The 13,037-nt window shown below is 33.6% G+C and overlaps 1 protein-coding gene across 1 annotated transcript in view; it reads right to left on the reverse strand.

Moving 5' to 3' along the window:
* HELLS (helicase, lymphoid specific) overlaps window positions 1-13,037 on the reverse strand; it is a 40,671-nt gene that overhangs the window by 24,177 nt on the left and 3,457 nt on the right. The window contains exons 3-7 of the mRNA XM_067709944.1: window positions 10,911-11,033; window positions 7,627-7,683; window positions 5,141-5,177; window positions 4,993-5,057; window positions 2,138-2,179 (exon numbers count right to left, since the gene is read on the reverse strand). Coding sequence (XP_067566045.1) covers window positions 2,138-2,179; window positions 4,993-5,057; window positions 5,141-5,177; window positions 7,627-7,683; window positions 10,911-11,033 — 324 coding nt within the window. The remainder of the gene's footprint in view (window positions 1-2,137; window positions 2,180-4,992; window positions 5,058-5,140; window positions 5,178-7,626; window positions 7,684-10,910; window positions 11,034-13,037) is intronic.

Here is a 13,037-nt window from a genome sequence, read left to right on the forward strand (position 1 = left end):
CCAAACCTCTAAAATATGCTACCCAAGAATTTATTAAACTATTTTCTTAATAATTTCCTTCATCCATAGGCAGGATAACAGATAATGTCTGTTAAAAAAATTATTTTCAAGGAACATAAAAATATTTACTTTCATCTAAGTAATTACTTTCACTACAGGCAAAGGGGCAAAGTAAATACAGTTTAAAAACTCACTATATCAAACTTAAGAATGTCAATTTATCTGTTTGTGACACAGCACCAACTTATGACCAATGGTAGATTTTTATTGGTTAGCTATGTCCACAACTCTATTCTAAGAAAATGAAAACAAGGATTAAGTCAATTCAAAGGGAAGTCTTACAAATGGTAAGTCTTATAAACGATGCCACAACTGGATATTCAACTGGAAAAATAGGAAACTTGAGTTTCACCACTCCCTACCTAAAATCTGTGATGAAATGATATACCTAAACATCAAACCCAGAACCATAAAACTTTTATAAGAAAACAGAATAACTTGATAATTCTGTGATAGACAAACAGTTCTTATACAAGACAAAAAAGCACTAACCACCAAAAGAAAAAAGGTAATGATTTGGGCTATTACAAAATTTAAAATTTTCTGCTTATTAAAAGATATCATTAAGAAAATGAGTAGGCAAGCCACGAACTTAAAGAAAATACAGTCTATATATGTGACAACAATGAGATTATAGAACTCGTATATCAACAAAATGACAAATAACCCAGTAACTGGGCAAAAGATATGAACAGAAACTTTACAAAAGAAAACATATAAACAGCCATTACAAACATGAAAATAAACTCTACATTAGTAATTAAGAAAATGCAAAATAAAACTACATGAGATTCATTTCACATTCAGTAGAACGGTTAAAATCAAAAAGATTAACAACATGAAATGCTGGCAATAGAGTAAAATGGTGTGTTCACTTTGGAAAAAGATCTGTACTTTCTTATAAAGTTGAATTACATTTACCATATGACCCAGCAATTCCATTCCTAGGTATATACAGAAAAAAATATCAAAACATGTCCACACAAATATATTTACACAAATTATCATAGCAGCCTCATTCAGAATAGTCACAAAGTGGAAACAATCCAAATGCTCATGAAGAAAATGGATTAAGACATTATAATATTCAATGGAATACTACTCAGCAATAAAAAGAAACCGACTAGCAACAAACTCAACAACATCAATGATTATTATCCACGCTGAATGAAAAGTAGCAGGAAATAAAAGAATACTATTTATATTTCATTTGTATGAAAACTAGATTGTGATAGAAGTTTTTTAAAAAATTGGGCAAAACTACTATAATAGAAGTCAAGAGGCAGTTGCCTTTAGGTTTGGGGTAGGGAAATGACTGGAAAGGGATACAAGGGATCCTTCTACCATAATAAGGTTCTAAATCTTGATTTGGATAATAGTTACACAGATGTATACATTTGTCAGAATTCTTCCAAATGAACACAAGATCTATGTTTATTTATTGTATATTATAAAATGTCAATTCCATAGTAAATTGTGGTAGAAGATTAGATTGGGCTTTATCTTTAAAAACGCAACTAAATATTTATTAAAAATATGCTTACTTAATCTTATTTACATTAAACATAGTTGGGTTATAACTGCATCATAAACAAATCCTTATACTGAACAAAGACTAAATCCTGTAATTATAGGGGTTTGGATAGTAAATACTCAGGTAACAAGGAACCTCTCTACATAAAATGAGGGGTTGGGGTGGGAGTAAAATCAAGCCTTCCCAAACAGAACCAAAGAAAATCTTGAAGGCCAGAAATAAGATTAAAGTATCCCTCAGGGCTTCCACAAACTATGGAATATATACATGTGGAATGTATATATCCATATGGTTACAGTTACTTGCATCATTGCTAGACTCCCAAAGACCCATAAATTAATATTTACACACTAAGGAACATGCAATAGACCACCTAAACTTGATATATAAGAAGCATGTTAGGATAAAAAAAGCCAAATGGTTATTTTTTTTAAAAAAAGCTAAGAAATAGGATAACTAGTGAGAAAAAATGTACACTGGTGATTAAGAGATCAGGGAAGCAAATATGACTCCTAAATTTAATATCTATTATAAATCTCTTACCTCATTCTCCTTTTTACTTTTCTTAGCCACAGACAAAATTTCCTAAAACATTGAGAAAACAAAAACAAAATAACAACGAATGTGGTTCATTCATTTATTTAACATTTATTCTTGTTCTGATTTTATGCCAGGAAATGGGGATAAGCCTTGAAGGTAATTAGAATACAGGTGGACCTCAGACAAAATTAAGCCCATAGAATCTTTTTTTTTTTTTTTAACAGTTCAGGTCTTTTATTTTCTTTACACCATCATGCCATGAATTCATAGGGAATGAAGCCGATAGCATCTTATAAAATTCTGAATTCGTTAGCAGCGCTTAAAAATTGGGATATTTACTCCTAAATCTTCCAGCTTTTTTTTTTAGTTAAAGCTTATCTGAATAGACTAAGTCCAAATTCACAAAGTCCTCTAGTACAGAGGCTGGCAAACTACAGACCGTGGACCAACTCCAGCCGGCAACCTGTTTTTATAAATGTCTAAATAAAGTTTAATTAGAACAAAATCAGGCTCACTGGTTTACAATCTGTCTATGACTGCTTTCTGGATACAATGGCAAAGTTCAGGGTTGATTAGTTACCCACAAAACTACTGAAAGCCAAAAATGTTTACCATCTGGCCCTTTACAAAAAAAGTTCTCCAAACCCTGCTCTAGGTTACTACCATTATTCAAGTATTCACTCCCAAATGTACTACAGTCCCAACTCCAGCCCACTTTAGGCCTCTCTCTGGATTAGAGGACTGAGTTTGCAATCCTGAGCAAGAGGCAAAGACAAATACATTAAAAATACAGAATAAAAGTGTTCTGATTTTGAATTACCTACTAGATGCTAAGGGTAAGGAGACAATGTCCCTGGTGACTTAGGAGAGTATTATATCAAATTATCTGAAAAAGTTGTCATCAAGGGATAATCACTAAAGACAGAATTAGGCTGTATTTCAAGCAGAAAGAATAGCATGTGCAGAGGACCAAGGGAATAAAATAGTATGATACATTCAAGAAATTTTAAGCGTATCTCAAATTTGAGATACACAGGAAAATGACAGGACATGTAAGTGAATGACACCACATACATACATGTGTATATGTAAAGTATTATGTAAGTATAGATGATATTCATATTCTAAGGCCGAAGAGATTTTATATAGAGAACGGATAGAAGAGCTGTCTTTTAAAATGGATAGATAAACTGAACCTTTTTGGAGAACAATTTGTGAATGACTCAAAATGATACCAATTACTAAGTATTCTTTTTAGAAATTAAACCTCCTTAACTCCTGACACTGCTTACCTCTATAGCTTCATCCTTCACCACTTGTTTATTTACAAACTGGAGCCAAATATAATTTCCTTTTAAGTTTTTTTAACTTTCCAGGAACTTCCTGCCTCTGGACATTGGTCAAAGGTTATTTTCTCTTCCTACAACACATCCCCAGTAACCTCCCTATATCTTACTATTTCCCTATTAACCTACCCCCACCTCTAAATGATTTAACTTTTATCCAAGTCTCAACTTCCTAGATGAAACCTTTATGAACTTCCTGCTTGAGTTAAGAGCCCCTTTATATGCTCAATAGCATTTTCCAATTATCCAATTATATTTGACTACTTCCTTCTAAATTTTTCTCACTGGATATAGGCTAAGGCAAAGACAGTGATTATGTTACCGAGTCTAAGCTCGTACTGCTCACTGCTTGACAGGCCAATAATCAAAAGACACGAGTTGCTGGGGCAAGGAATAACAATTTTATTCGGAAAGCCAGCAAACCGAGAAGATGGTGGGCTCATGCCCCAAAGAACCATCTTGCCTGAGTTAGAATTCAGGCTCCTTTTATACTAAAAGGGGGTGGTGGTGGTGGAGTAAAGTCAAACATTTCCTGGTTCCCATCAGCCTCTGGAGGGGATGTGTTAATTTCTTCCTCCCTGTAGTCATTCACAGGTGGGCCTTGTCAGGATGTTTCCTGTGAGCTAAACAAAGGTATTTTAGCTTAATGCTCATTCCTGGGAAGCAGGGTTCCCAGAGATGGGCCATTATATATAATTTAAGCTTATAGGCAACATCCCTTTAGTGACTAACTTATAATACAAAAGGTTCTTTCCTATTACAATTACCTTTCTTTACTAATTGATCTTATCCACCTAGAACAAAGTTTGTCCATAGCAGATATGCCACCAACATTTGATGAATTAAAATAACAGCCGTGTGATTAGCTAAACTTCAATAAATCTCATTAATAGTGTTTTCAAACCGCAGGCTGAGTGTGTTCCATAATAAATTGAGTGGGTCTCAACTATTATTTTTAAATGGGAAAAAAGGGAAAATATCAGAGTACATCCCTAGACTAAAGACAAGTATTATGTGAAACTTTATACCTTATGAAGATGTAAAGAGTTAGAATCTCAGGTAAAAGAAAAATGGAGTAGGTAATTAAGGTTAGAATTTTTTTAATATTAAGAATGTGATACATTAAATTATGCTTAAGGAATATTTAGGGTTTGTCATAACTGAGGACACTCTAATTAGTTTCTATTTAATGAGGTAATACGTGAGAAGGTGAAAAAAGAAATGGCTTTAGAAATGAGTTTATGATTTTAGTTCCTTAATGGTTTTCAAACAAAGAACAGAGTTCTTAAGATACAGTTTTGAGGTTCTAAGAAGTTATAATAATTTCTGATTAGGCCAAACTCATGCTCCTTTAACAAACAGGAAGATGGTACCATCTTCCTCCTTAAAACACTTAACTGGCTGAAAACCCAGGTAAATAACAGTAATCAATACAGCTTTAAGGTGGTTCAAAACCCACAATAGGTTTTACTCAACATCGAATCTTATGTATCCCTCCCCCTTTATTTTTACCTCTTTTGACATGACCTCTGAAATACTGTATGATTCATCTTCTCTTCCTCTCTTCTTTCTCATAACTATAAAAAAAAATTTATTTTTTATAGTAATTAAAACAAAAATATAAACACATAGTCTTCAAAACTGGAACAAGGAAATTTACCTGCATTCTCCTCACTTGCATCAATGGAATTTTTACCCTACAAAACAAGGATTTAGAGTATTATTTTCCTAAAGACTTCTACGGTATTACATGTTAAAAGGCACTGATTAGGTTAGCTTTCCTTGCAGTTGAACCACATCCACAACTCTTCACTATTATGCTTACCAAAAGGTAATCTTTTTCTGTATTTCCCTACTATAACTTGTTCGTAACCATATCCCTCTACTTTTTCCCAAAGACTCTACTTTCCTCAGTTTTCTTCCATGTAAGAGACATTTCAAAACTAAACAAAGAAGGCATTTTTATTTTGAAATTACCATGTACATCTTCTCTAACTGTATATTTATGCTGAAGATACTCATTGGGTATGGTATGGAAGGAGTACTCATTTTCAGTATAATTTATAAGTTAAATACAACTGACAGTAGAAATAAAAGAGAAAACCAACTGAAAAATTACTAGTGAAAGGAGATAAGGGAAAGGAAGAAGTGTTCAAAAACAAAGTTTCAGAATGAGAGCTGGCAAAGAATAGGTAGACAACATGTATGAAAAATAAAAATGACAAAGAAATAAGGTAAATATAAAAATGAAGTTAAAAATTTAAAGGATTAAAAAAGAAAATACCAAAAGAGACTAGTGAAATGGAATAGGCAGAATTTAATGGTTGACACCTTTAGAATAAAGGGAAAAAAACCCAAAACCTGGTATAAAAAGTTAGCTTGGTGAAAGTGAAGGCTGATTGAAATCGGCAGTTTGAAGAGTACCGAGTAAATGATTAAGCCAGTAAAATTATAAGTACATTCTTCAAAACCCCAAAATAAGCTCCTGGAATTCGCAACTGAGTCGAACATCAGTTTTCCACAATTGCTTTTGTTGCAGAGTTATCTGCTATGTACTTTAACATCACCAATAACCACACTAAGAATCAAGTAACTGGACTTAAAGATACCCTACCTATTTTTCCTATTGGCATTTTGATATTTTCTAACAAAGGCAGTTTGGTATAGAAATTAAGTGTGGAATCCGAAATTAATCCTAGGTTCAAATCCTGGCATTACTATTTATTAGATATGTGACCTTCAAAGTTAGTCAATTCTCATTCACAATAGTTGTGTTCTATAAAGTCGCTGTGAATACTGAACTAGTGAACACTGAATCAGTGCATCTAGAAGAAATACAAGTTTAGGTTCCTGCAAGCCTCTGGTCACATCTTCATCAACTGATCAACGCATAACCCTATTTTATGTATGTTGCTGTTTAAACACAGCTCATTTAAAACATATGCTGATTAACACTGAACTCAAAGCCAACAGCATTGTAACTCACATCTGAAGGAAGCTTATCTAACACACCTATTTTCTCCATAAGGAACATCACAGCCTTCTTGCAATAGAAACACTAGACAGCACTTCAGCACAATGTGGCTGACAGTCTTTTAAACAGCAAAACCACCAAAACCACAAAAATGCAAAAATCATGGCATTAAATAGACCACAAAGAGGACACTTGTTTACACTGTGACAACTTAAATAAGGCAGATAGCTTTGTTTGACCTCAGCTGGGAATGTGCATGTTGGGACTCTTAATTTTTTGCCATTCTGCATATACACATGTCTGAATGACCACAAAAACACAGGTGACAGATTTTAGCAAATAGGCTAAGTGGCAAGTATGGGATCTATAAATAATGAGGATGAACTGTGCTTTATCTCCTTGCATCAGCTTCTTTATACATAAAATGTAGATAATAACAGTATCTCTACCTAACAGAGCTGCTTTGAGAGTTAAGTAAAAACATGTAAAGCTTAGAACAATGCCCGGCACACAGTAAGTACTCAATAAATGTTACCTTTATTATTTCTCTTTTCACTAACACAAGTGTTGTTTGTATAATCCCTATCAATATGGCATTAAACAGCCTCATGTTAAAACATAGTCCCCAAAAAGATCACATCTAAAATTCAGGCTATCCCTAAATGAATGCTCTATCTGAAATGCTATTACCATGTATGTCATATGTTCCAATTTTGGTTCCACTGCTACAGCTATGTACAAGATACAAATTTAGATTATTTTTATGGCTCAAAGTTGACATGACGAGGTTAGAAGCATGAAGAAGAGTAAGCATTACATGCTCCAAAAGAGCTGGCGACTTATAAAATGCCTTGAGGTATAAAATATTTGCAGATTTCTCCCCAGATAAGAAAGTGAAATTTTGCTATTATGAAATATAGTCCACAGAATAAGAAACTAAAAAGGTCATAGTTTAGCTCTCCTCCCATATATCTAAAATACTGAGACAAAAAAACCCCTAAATAAATAAATAAAATACTGAGAAACAGATTTTACATATTTCTATGCAACCAACAAAGATAGGTTAGCAGATAAAGATTAAAATTAAATAGATGATCAGTAGTCAAAAGAATACAAGAGAATGTCTTCGATATCTAAGGTAACATATACAAAATATTCTAGCTTACTATTACCTTAGTAACTTTTAAAGATTCCTTTTTTCTCTCCAATTTCTCTTTCTTCTTCTGTTCCTGTAACATAATTTTTTCTTAGTGTCAAAAGTGGAAAATGCAAAGTATGAAACACACATCTCAAATAACTTAAGTTCGCAATGAAGAAACTGTATATAAAAATTAAAAAACAAGAACTTGCGCTTCAAGCCTTTATGGAGTAACAGAGAACAGATTTACCCTCCTGCCTTAAGCAACTAAAATCTAAATATATCAGTGGTTTTCAGCAACACGCAGCAAAGGACAGTGAACACTGTCCTGTGAACAGATTTACCCTCCTGCCTCAAGCAACTAAAATCTAGATAAAATATATCTGGTTTTCAGCAACACGCAGCAAAGAACAGTGAACACTGTCATGAACCACGCGAATCTTCTGACTGCCCAGCTTACTGCCTGGAGGCAACTTCCAAGTGCAAATAATGGAGGGAGAACCCAAATAGAGCTCAACAGTCTTCCTGAGTTGAAAAGACAGAGTGCAAAACTCAGAGGAGCTAGCAAACCAAGGTCAAGTATCAGAGAGGGGACAGTTTCATACAAAAGAGGCTCTGAAGATCTGTAGTGGCATCCTCAGGCTGAGTACTGATCAGTGTGTGAGTGTAAGAAAATGAAGGCCAGGAAAAGAGCAACTAGAAAGCAGGTAGAACAATCCCTGTGCTCACAAGGGCTCAGGAACAGTTCACATTCCCGTCAGCCAAAGCTGAAGGGCCTCTTAATGTATGGGGCTTCAAGAACATTCAGAAGAGGGACCAAGTTATTCTTGGACTAAAAAAGCTGTTCCATAAGCCCCCTAACAAAGCTTTAAAAGCAGGACAGAAAACGATTCAAACCATTTCCAAGAGGTGTTTAAAAGAGTATTTACCTTACAGTGAGTCATTAAGCTTGGTATTTGTTTTTCTGTTTCATTTTACCAAACGAAGGGTTAAAAAGGGCTTCAACAAAGGAAAAAGAGAATTTAGCAAATGTAGCAAAATCTTGATTGATAACTGTTAAATGTGAATGATGGGGACAAAAGGATTTATTGTAGTACTGACACTTGCCCAAGTTTTTAAATCTTCATACTTCTAGTGGACTATAAATAAATTATACAGTGTCTTAGATGATAAATGCAATGCGAAGAAAAGAACAAGGTAAAGGGGATCAGGAGTGTGAGGATGGAGGTGCCAGGTAACTTTATTTAAGGTTGTCAGGGCAGGTCTCATTGAGAAAACATGTAAGCCAAAGCTTGAAGATGATGATGAAGTAAGCCAGGCAGATATCTATTGAGAAGAGGGTTCCAAGTAGAAAACAGCCAGTGCAAAGGCCTAAAGGCCGGAAACACACCTAGAACAAGGTCTGAAAGGTATGGGGGTTGAGGGAGGCAACCAGACTGCTTATAGTCTTGTAGGCCATCCTAAGGACTTTGGCTTTGTTAGAAACAATGTAAGCTAGAAAGCAGTGAAACATCATTAAAATACTGCAAGTGGGTGGGGGGAAGCACTAAAGAAAAATAAATTCTTCACCCAGTAGAAAATCTTTCAAAAATAAAGGTAGATGAAGACTTTTTCAGAGATAAATACTAAAAGAACCTAACACCAACAGAAAATGCAAACAAATCTATAATAACAGAAAGCAGATCAGTGGCTATCTGGTGATGAAGACAGGAAGTGAGGGATGGGAGAAAATTAAATAAAAGGGGCAGAATTCAACCATAAAAAAAAGAATGTGATCTTGCTATTTGCGACAATATGGATGGACCTTGAGGGCATTATACTAAGTGAAGTAAGAGAGAAAAACAAATACTATATGATTTCACTTACATGTGGAATCTTAAAAAAAAAAAAAAGGCTCACAGATTCAGAGAACAGACTGGTAGTTGGGGGGTGGGGGGGTGAGGGGGGAGGTCAAAAGGTATAAATTTCCTGTTATAAAATAAACAAGTCATGGATGGGGATGTACTATACAGCATGGTGACCATAATTAATAATACTTATTGCATATTTGAAAGTTGTTAAGAGAATAAATCTTAAAAGTTCCCATCACAAGGGAAAAATTTTTTAACTGTGTACAGTGACAATGTTAACTAGACTTACTGTGATCATTTTGCAATATATACAAATATTGAATCATTACACTGTACACCTGAAACTAATATAATGTTACATGTCAACTGTATCTCATTAAAAATGGGGGGACAGGAAGAATTTTTTGGAATTAATGGTTATGTTCATTACCTTGGTTGTGGTGGCTTCATGGGTATACATTTTTTAAATGTACAGTTTTGTGTATATCAGTTATATTTCAATAAAGCAATTTTTAGAAAAGGAGACTGAGCAACATAAAATTCACAATTTCTGGCATCCAAAAAATATCACTAGACAGGATAAAAATCAGTTAACAGTTGACTAAAAAAATAAATGTTGGAGTAAAGCAATTTATATTGAGGAAACTCAACAGCTCAGGGATTGGCAGGCAGCACAGTGAGGATGAAGTTGGAACTAAAAACAGGAGTTTTGTTCTAATGTCTGCTTAGAAGCAGTTACTCTTGAATGAAACACATCTTGAATGACAAAAGCAAACTACAGAAGAACTACATATAGTATGATACCATTCTTATAAGGCTCAAAATAAGCAAGACCAAAAATATCACATGTGGATATATACACATGTGATATATGTTAAACTATTTTTTTAAGCAGAAAAATGATAAATACAAAATTCATGATGGTAATTACCTCTGGGTTAGGATGGTAAACGAGGCAAGGAGATGGGAAAGAGAAGCAGAAATGTAGGTGCAAAAATATTTAGAATGTCCTAGTTCTTAATCCTTGTTCATTTAATTAATACAGTATTCATAATTTTAAAAAAATGTTGGTATATTCATACAATGGAATGCTTCTTAGGAATAAAAATGATCTACTAAATTAATACATGTAAGTGAATCTTAAAAATATGCTGAGCTAAAGAAGTGAGACACCAAGAGTGCTTATCATATGATTCCATTTATATAATATTCTAGAAAAAACAATACTAATTTATAGTGGCAGAAAACAGAAACCAGTGGTTGTCCGGGGCCAGAAGCAGAGACCACTGAGAGAAGAAAACTTCTTGGGATAATGGAAATGTTCTTTATCTTGACTGTGCCGGTGGTTACACAGGTCAAAACTCATCTAATTCTTAAAATGTGTGCAATTTATTGTATGTAATTATATCTCAATAAAGCTTATTTTAAAAATTTAAGCTATTAGCTATAATCAATCACATATACATACCTCTAACTGCTGCTGTTCCATTTTAGTCAATAAAAATTTGGAGTAAATATTGCTTTTTTCAAGCAAATGCTGAAGTCTACGATATCGAATGTCCATGGACTCTCTATCCCAAGACATGCGAGCCTATCCAAAGAGAAAGTTTCCATAATTATTAACGGTTTCCTGACATACACTGATTTTTTTTGCATAAGGTGTAACAAAGATGACTAAACAACTGCTCTTTAGGTTTAATATATTTCCTGTAATTCATGAAAAATATTTTTATTAAATTCACTTACTAAAAATGGTTATCTTCCAAACAAAAACCTAGAATAGCTAAAAAAAAAATGATTCTGGGGTTCAACAGGCAATCTGGCAAAGTATAGCTTGGCTACCAAAATACTGAAATTTCAGACACTGAATATATGGTTATTGGCATCTACAGAATTGAAGGTCCATTTTCAAAATATTTGAAATTAAAGTGAGAAAGCAAATATTTAATTCAAGTTGTATTTAAGTTTTTACAAAACCAAATCATTTCAGAAAAGAAAAATTTTATACACCAGTTTAATTTGAAGGAGCAATGGAATTAAAAGATAGTCTCATTGGCTAGGAATCAGAACATCTAGTTTTAGAACTTAAAAACTATGTTGTCAAAATATTTAAACGTGCTAAATCTACTGTTTATTTCTTACAAGCCTCTTTCCTCCTCAGTATTGTGTTGCCCAAGCTTTGCCCTTACCTTTTAGCTTTCTACTCTCATACTCTTACCTTTATCTTTCACCTCTGTACGCCTTCCATTTACAAACCTCTGCTTTCCATATTACTTTTACACACCATTTATTTATTGATTTGTAAGAGTATACAACAGTCTAGTGGCTGAGGAGGAACCCTCTCAATTCACAATAAAAGTTAAACATTTTAACAGAACAATAACAGAGGGCACAAGAGAGAAAACAAAAGCAACAAATAAATAGTATAGTTCAACGGTCCACAAACATTTTCTGTAAAAGGGCAAAGGGCAAATATTTAAATATTTCAGCATGATATGGTTTGTATTGCAAATACTCAAATCTGCCTTCGAGCAGTTATAGACAACACGTAAACAAAAGTTGTGTTCCACTAAAACAGACATAAGGCCAAATCCAGTTCATAATTTGCCAACCAAATACTGTAATCTGAACTCAAAAGAAAAGCATTAAGTGGGCTGAAGTCAAGTGAGAGTTGAATATATGCAAATCTTACTAACCAGCAATTCCACTCCTGAGCGTGTGTGAGGTAAATTTAATTTAGTGTTAAGGCTTGACCTTATAAATCAGACACCAGTATATACTAACTTATATTTCCCAGATGTTATGTCATCTAATTTTTCTTTCAAAATAAATTTATTTTCTATTACAAAAGCAGTGACAATAAGATACCTAAGAATAAATTTAATGAAATACATGCGCATTACAAGAAAATAAAAAATCTTTAAAAAATCATCCATAGTCTTACCCGTGCAGATAATCTGTTGACGTCTCATAAAACTCTATTTTCAGTTCTTTTAGGACAGCCTTTCTTTTACTATTACCAACGTACTACTATGATTACAATAGTCAGTCACTGAATGAAATGGATATTATAAATGAGATGAAATTACTTAAAACTTTATTAAAATGAATTCTTAAACTTAACTTTATTTTAGTTAAAATACTTTGTGCTTAATTTATCTGCTGCCTTAAGTCCTGTTCAGAATAAATCAGCATACATCTTTGAAGTAATTAAAGCTTAAAGGCGCCATCATGGAACAATAATTTATAATATAATTAAAATATGCCAATGGTTAACCTTTAAACCCAGTCTTCTGTATTTCAAAATAATTCTGTAAATCTTCTCATCTATCATTACTCTCTCTTGACTTAATTTTGTTATTTGTTAATATTAAAGTAAATTGTAGCTTCATCTGTGGAAAGTATTCAATACTGAGTGCCTGGTGGGAAGCATCTCTTGATGAGAGAGTGAGAGAGTATGCCAGTGGCCACCAAGAGCATAAATTCTCCACTGTCTACCCCATTACCTCTCCCAAACCCCAGTTTTATTTATTTCTTTATTTTGTGGAGGGAGTTCTATTTCAGGTTACACAATATGAACTGTTTTCCTTTTTTA

Source organism: Pseudorca crassidens, chromosome 16, assembly GCF_039906515.1.
Source record: "Pseudorca crassidens isolate mPseCra1 chromosome 16, mPseCra1.hap1, whole genome shotgun sequence".
Taxonomy (NCBI): Eukaryota; Metazoa; Chordata; class Mammalia; order Artiodactyla; family Delphinidae; genus Pseudorca; species Pseudorca crassidens.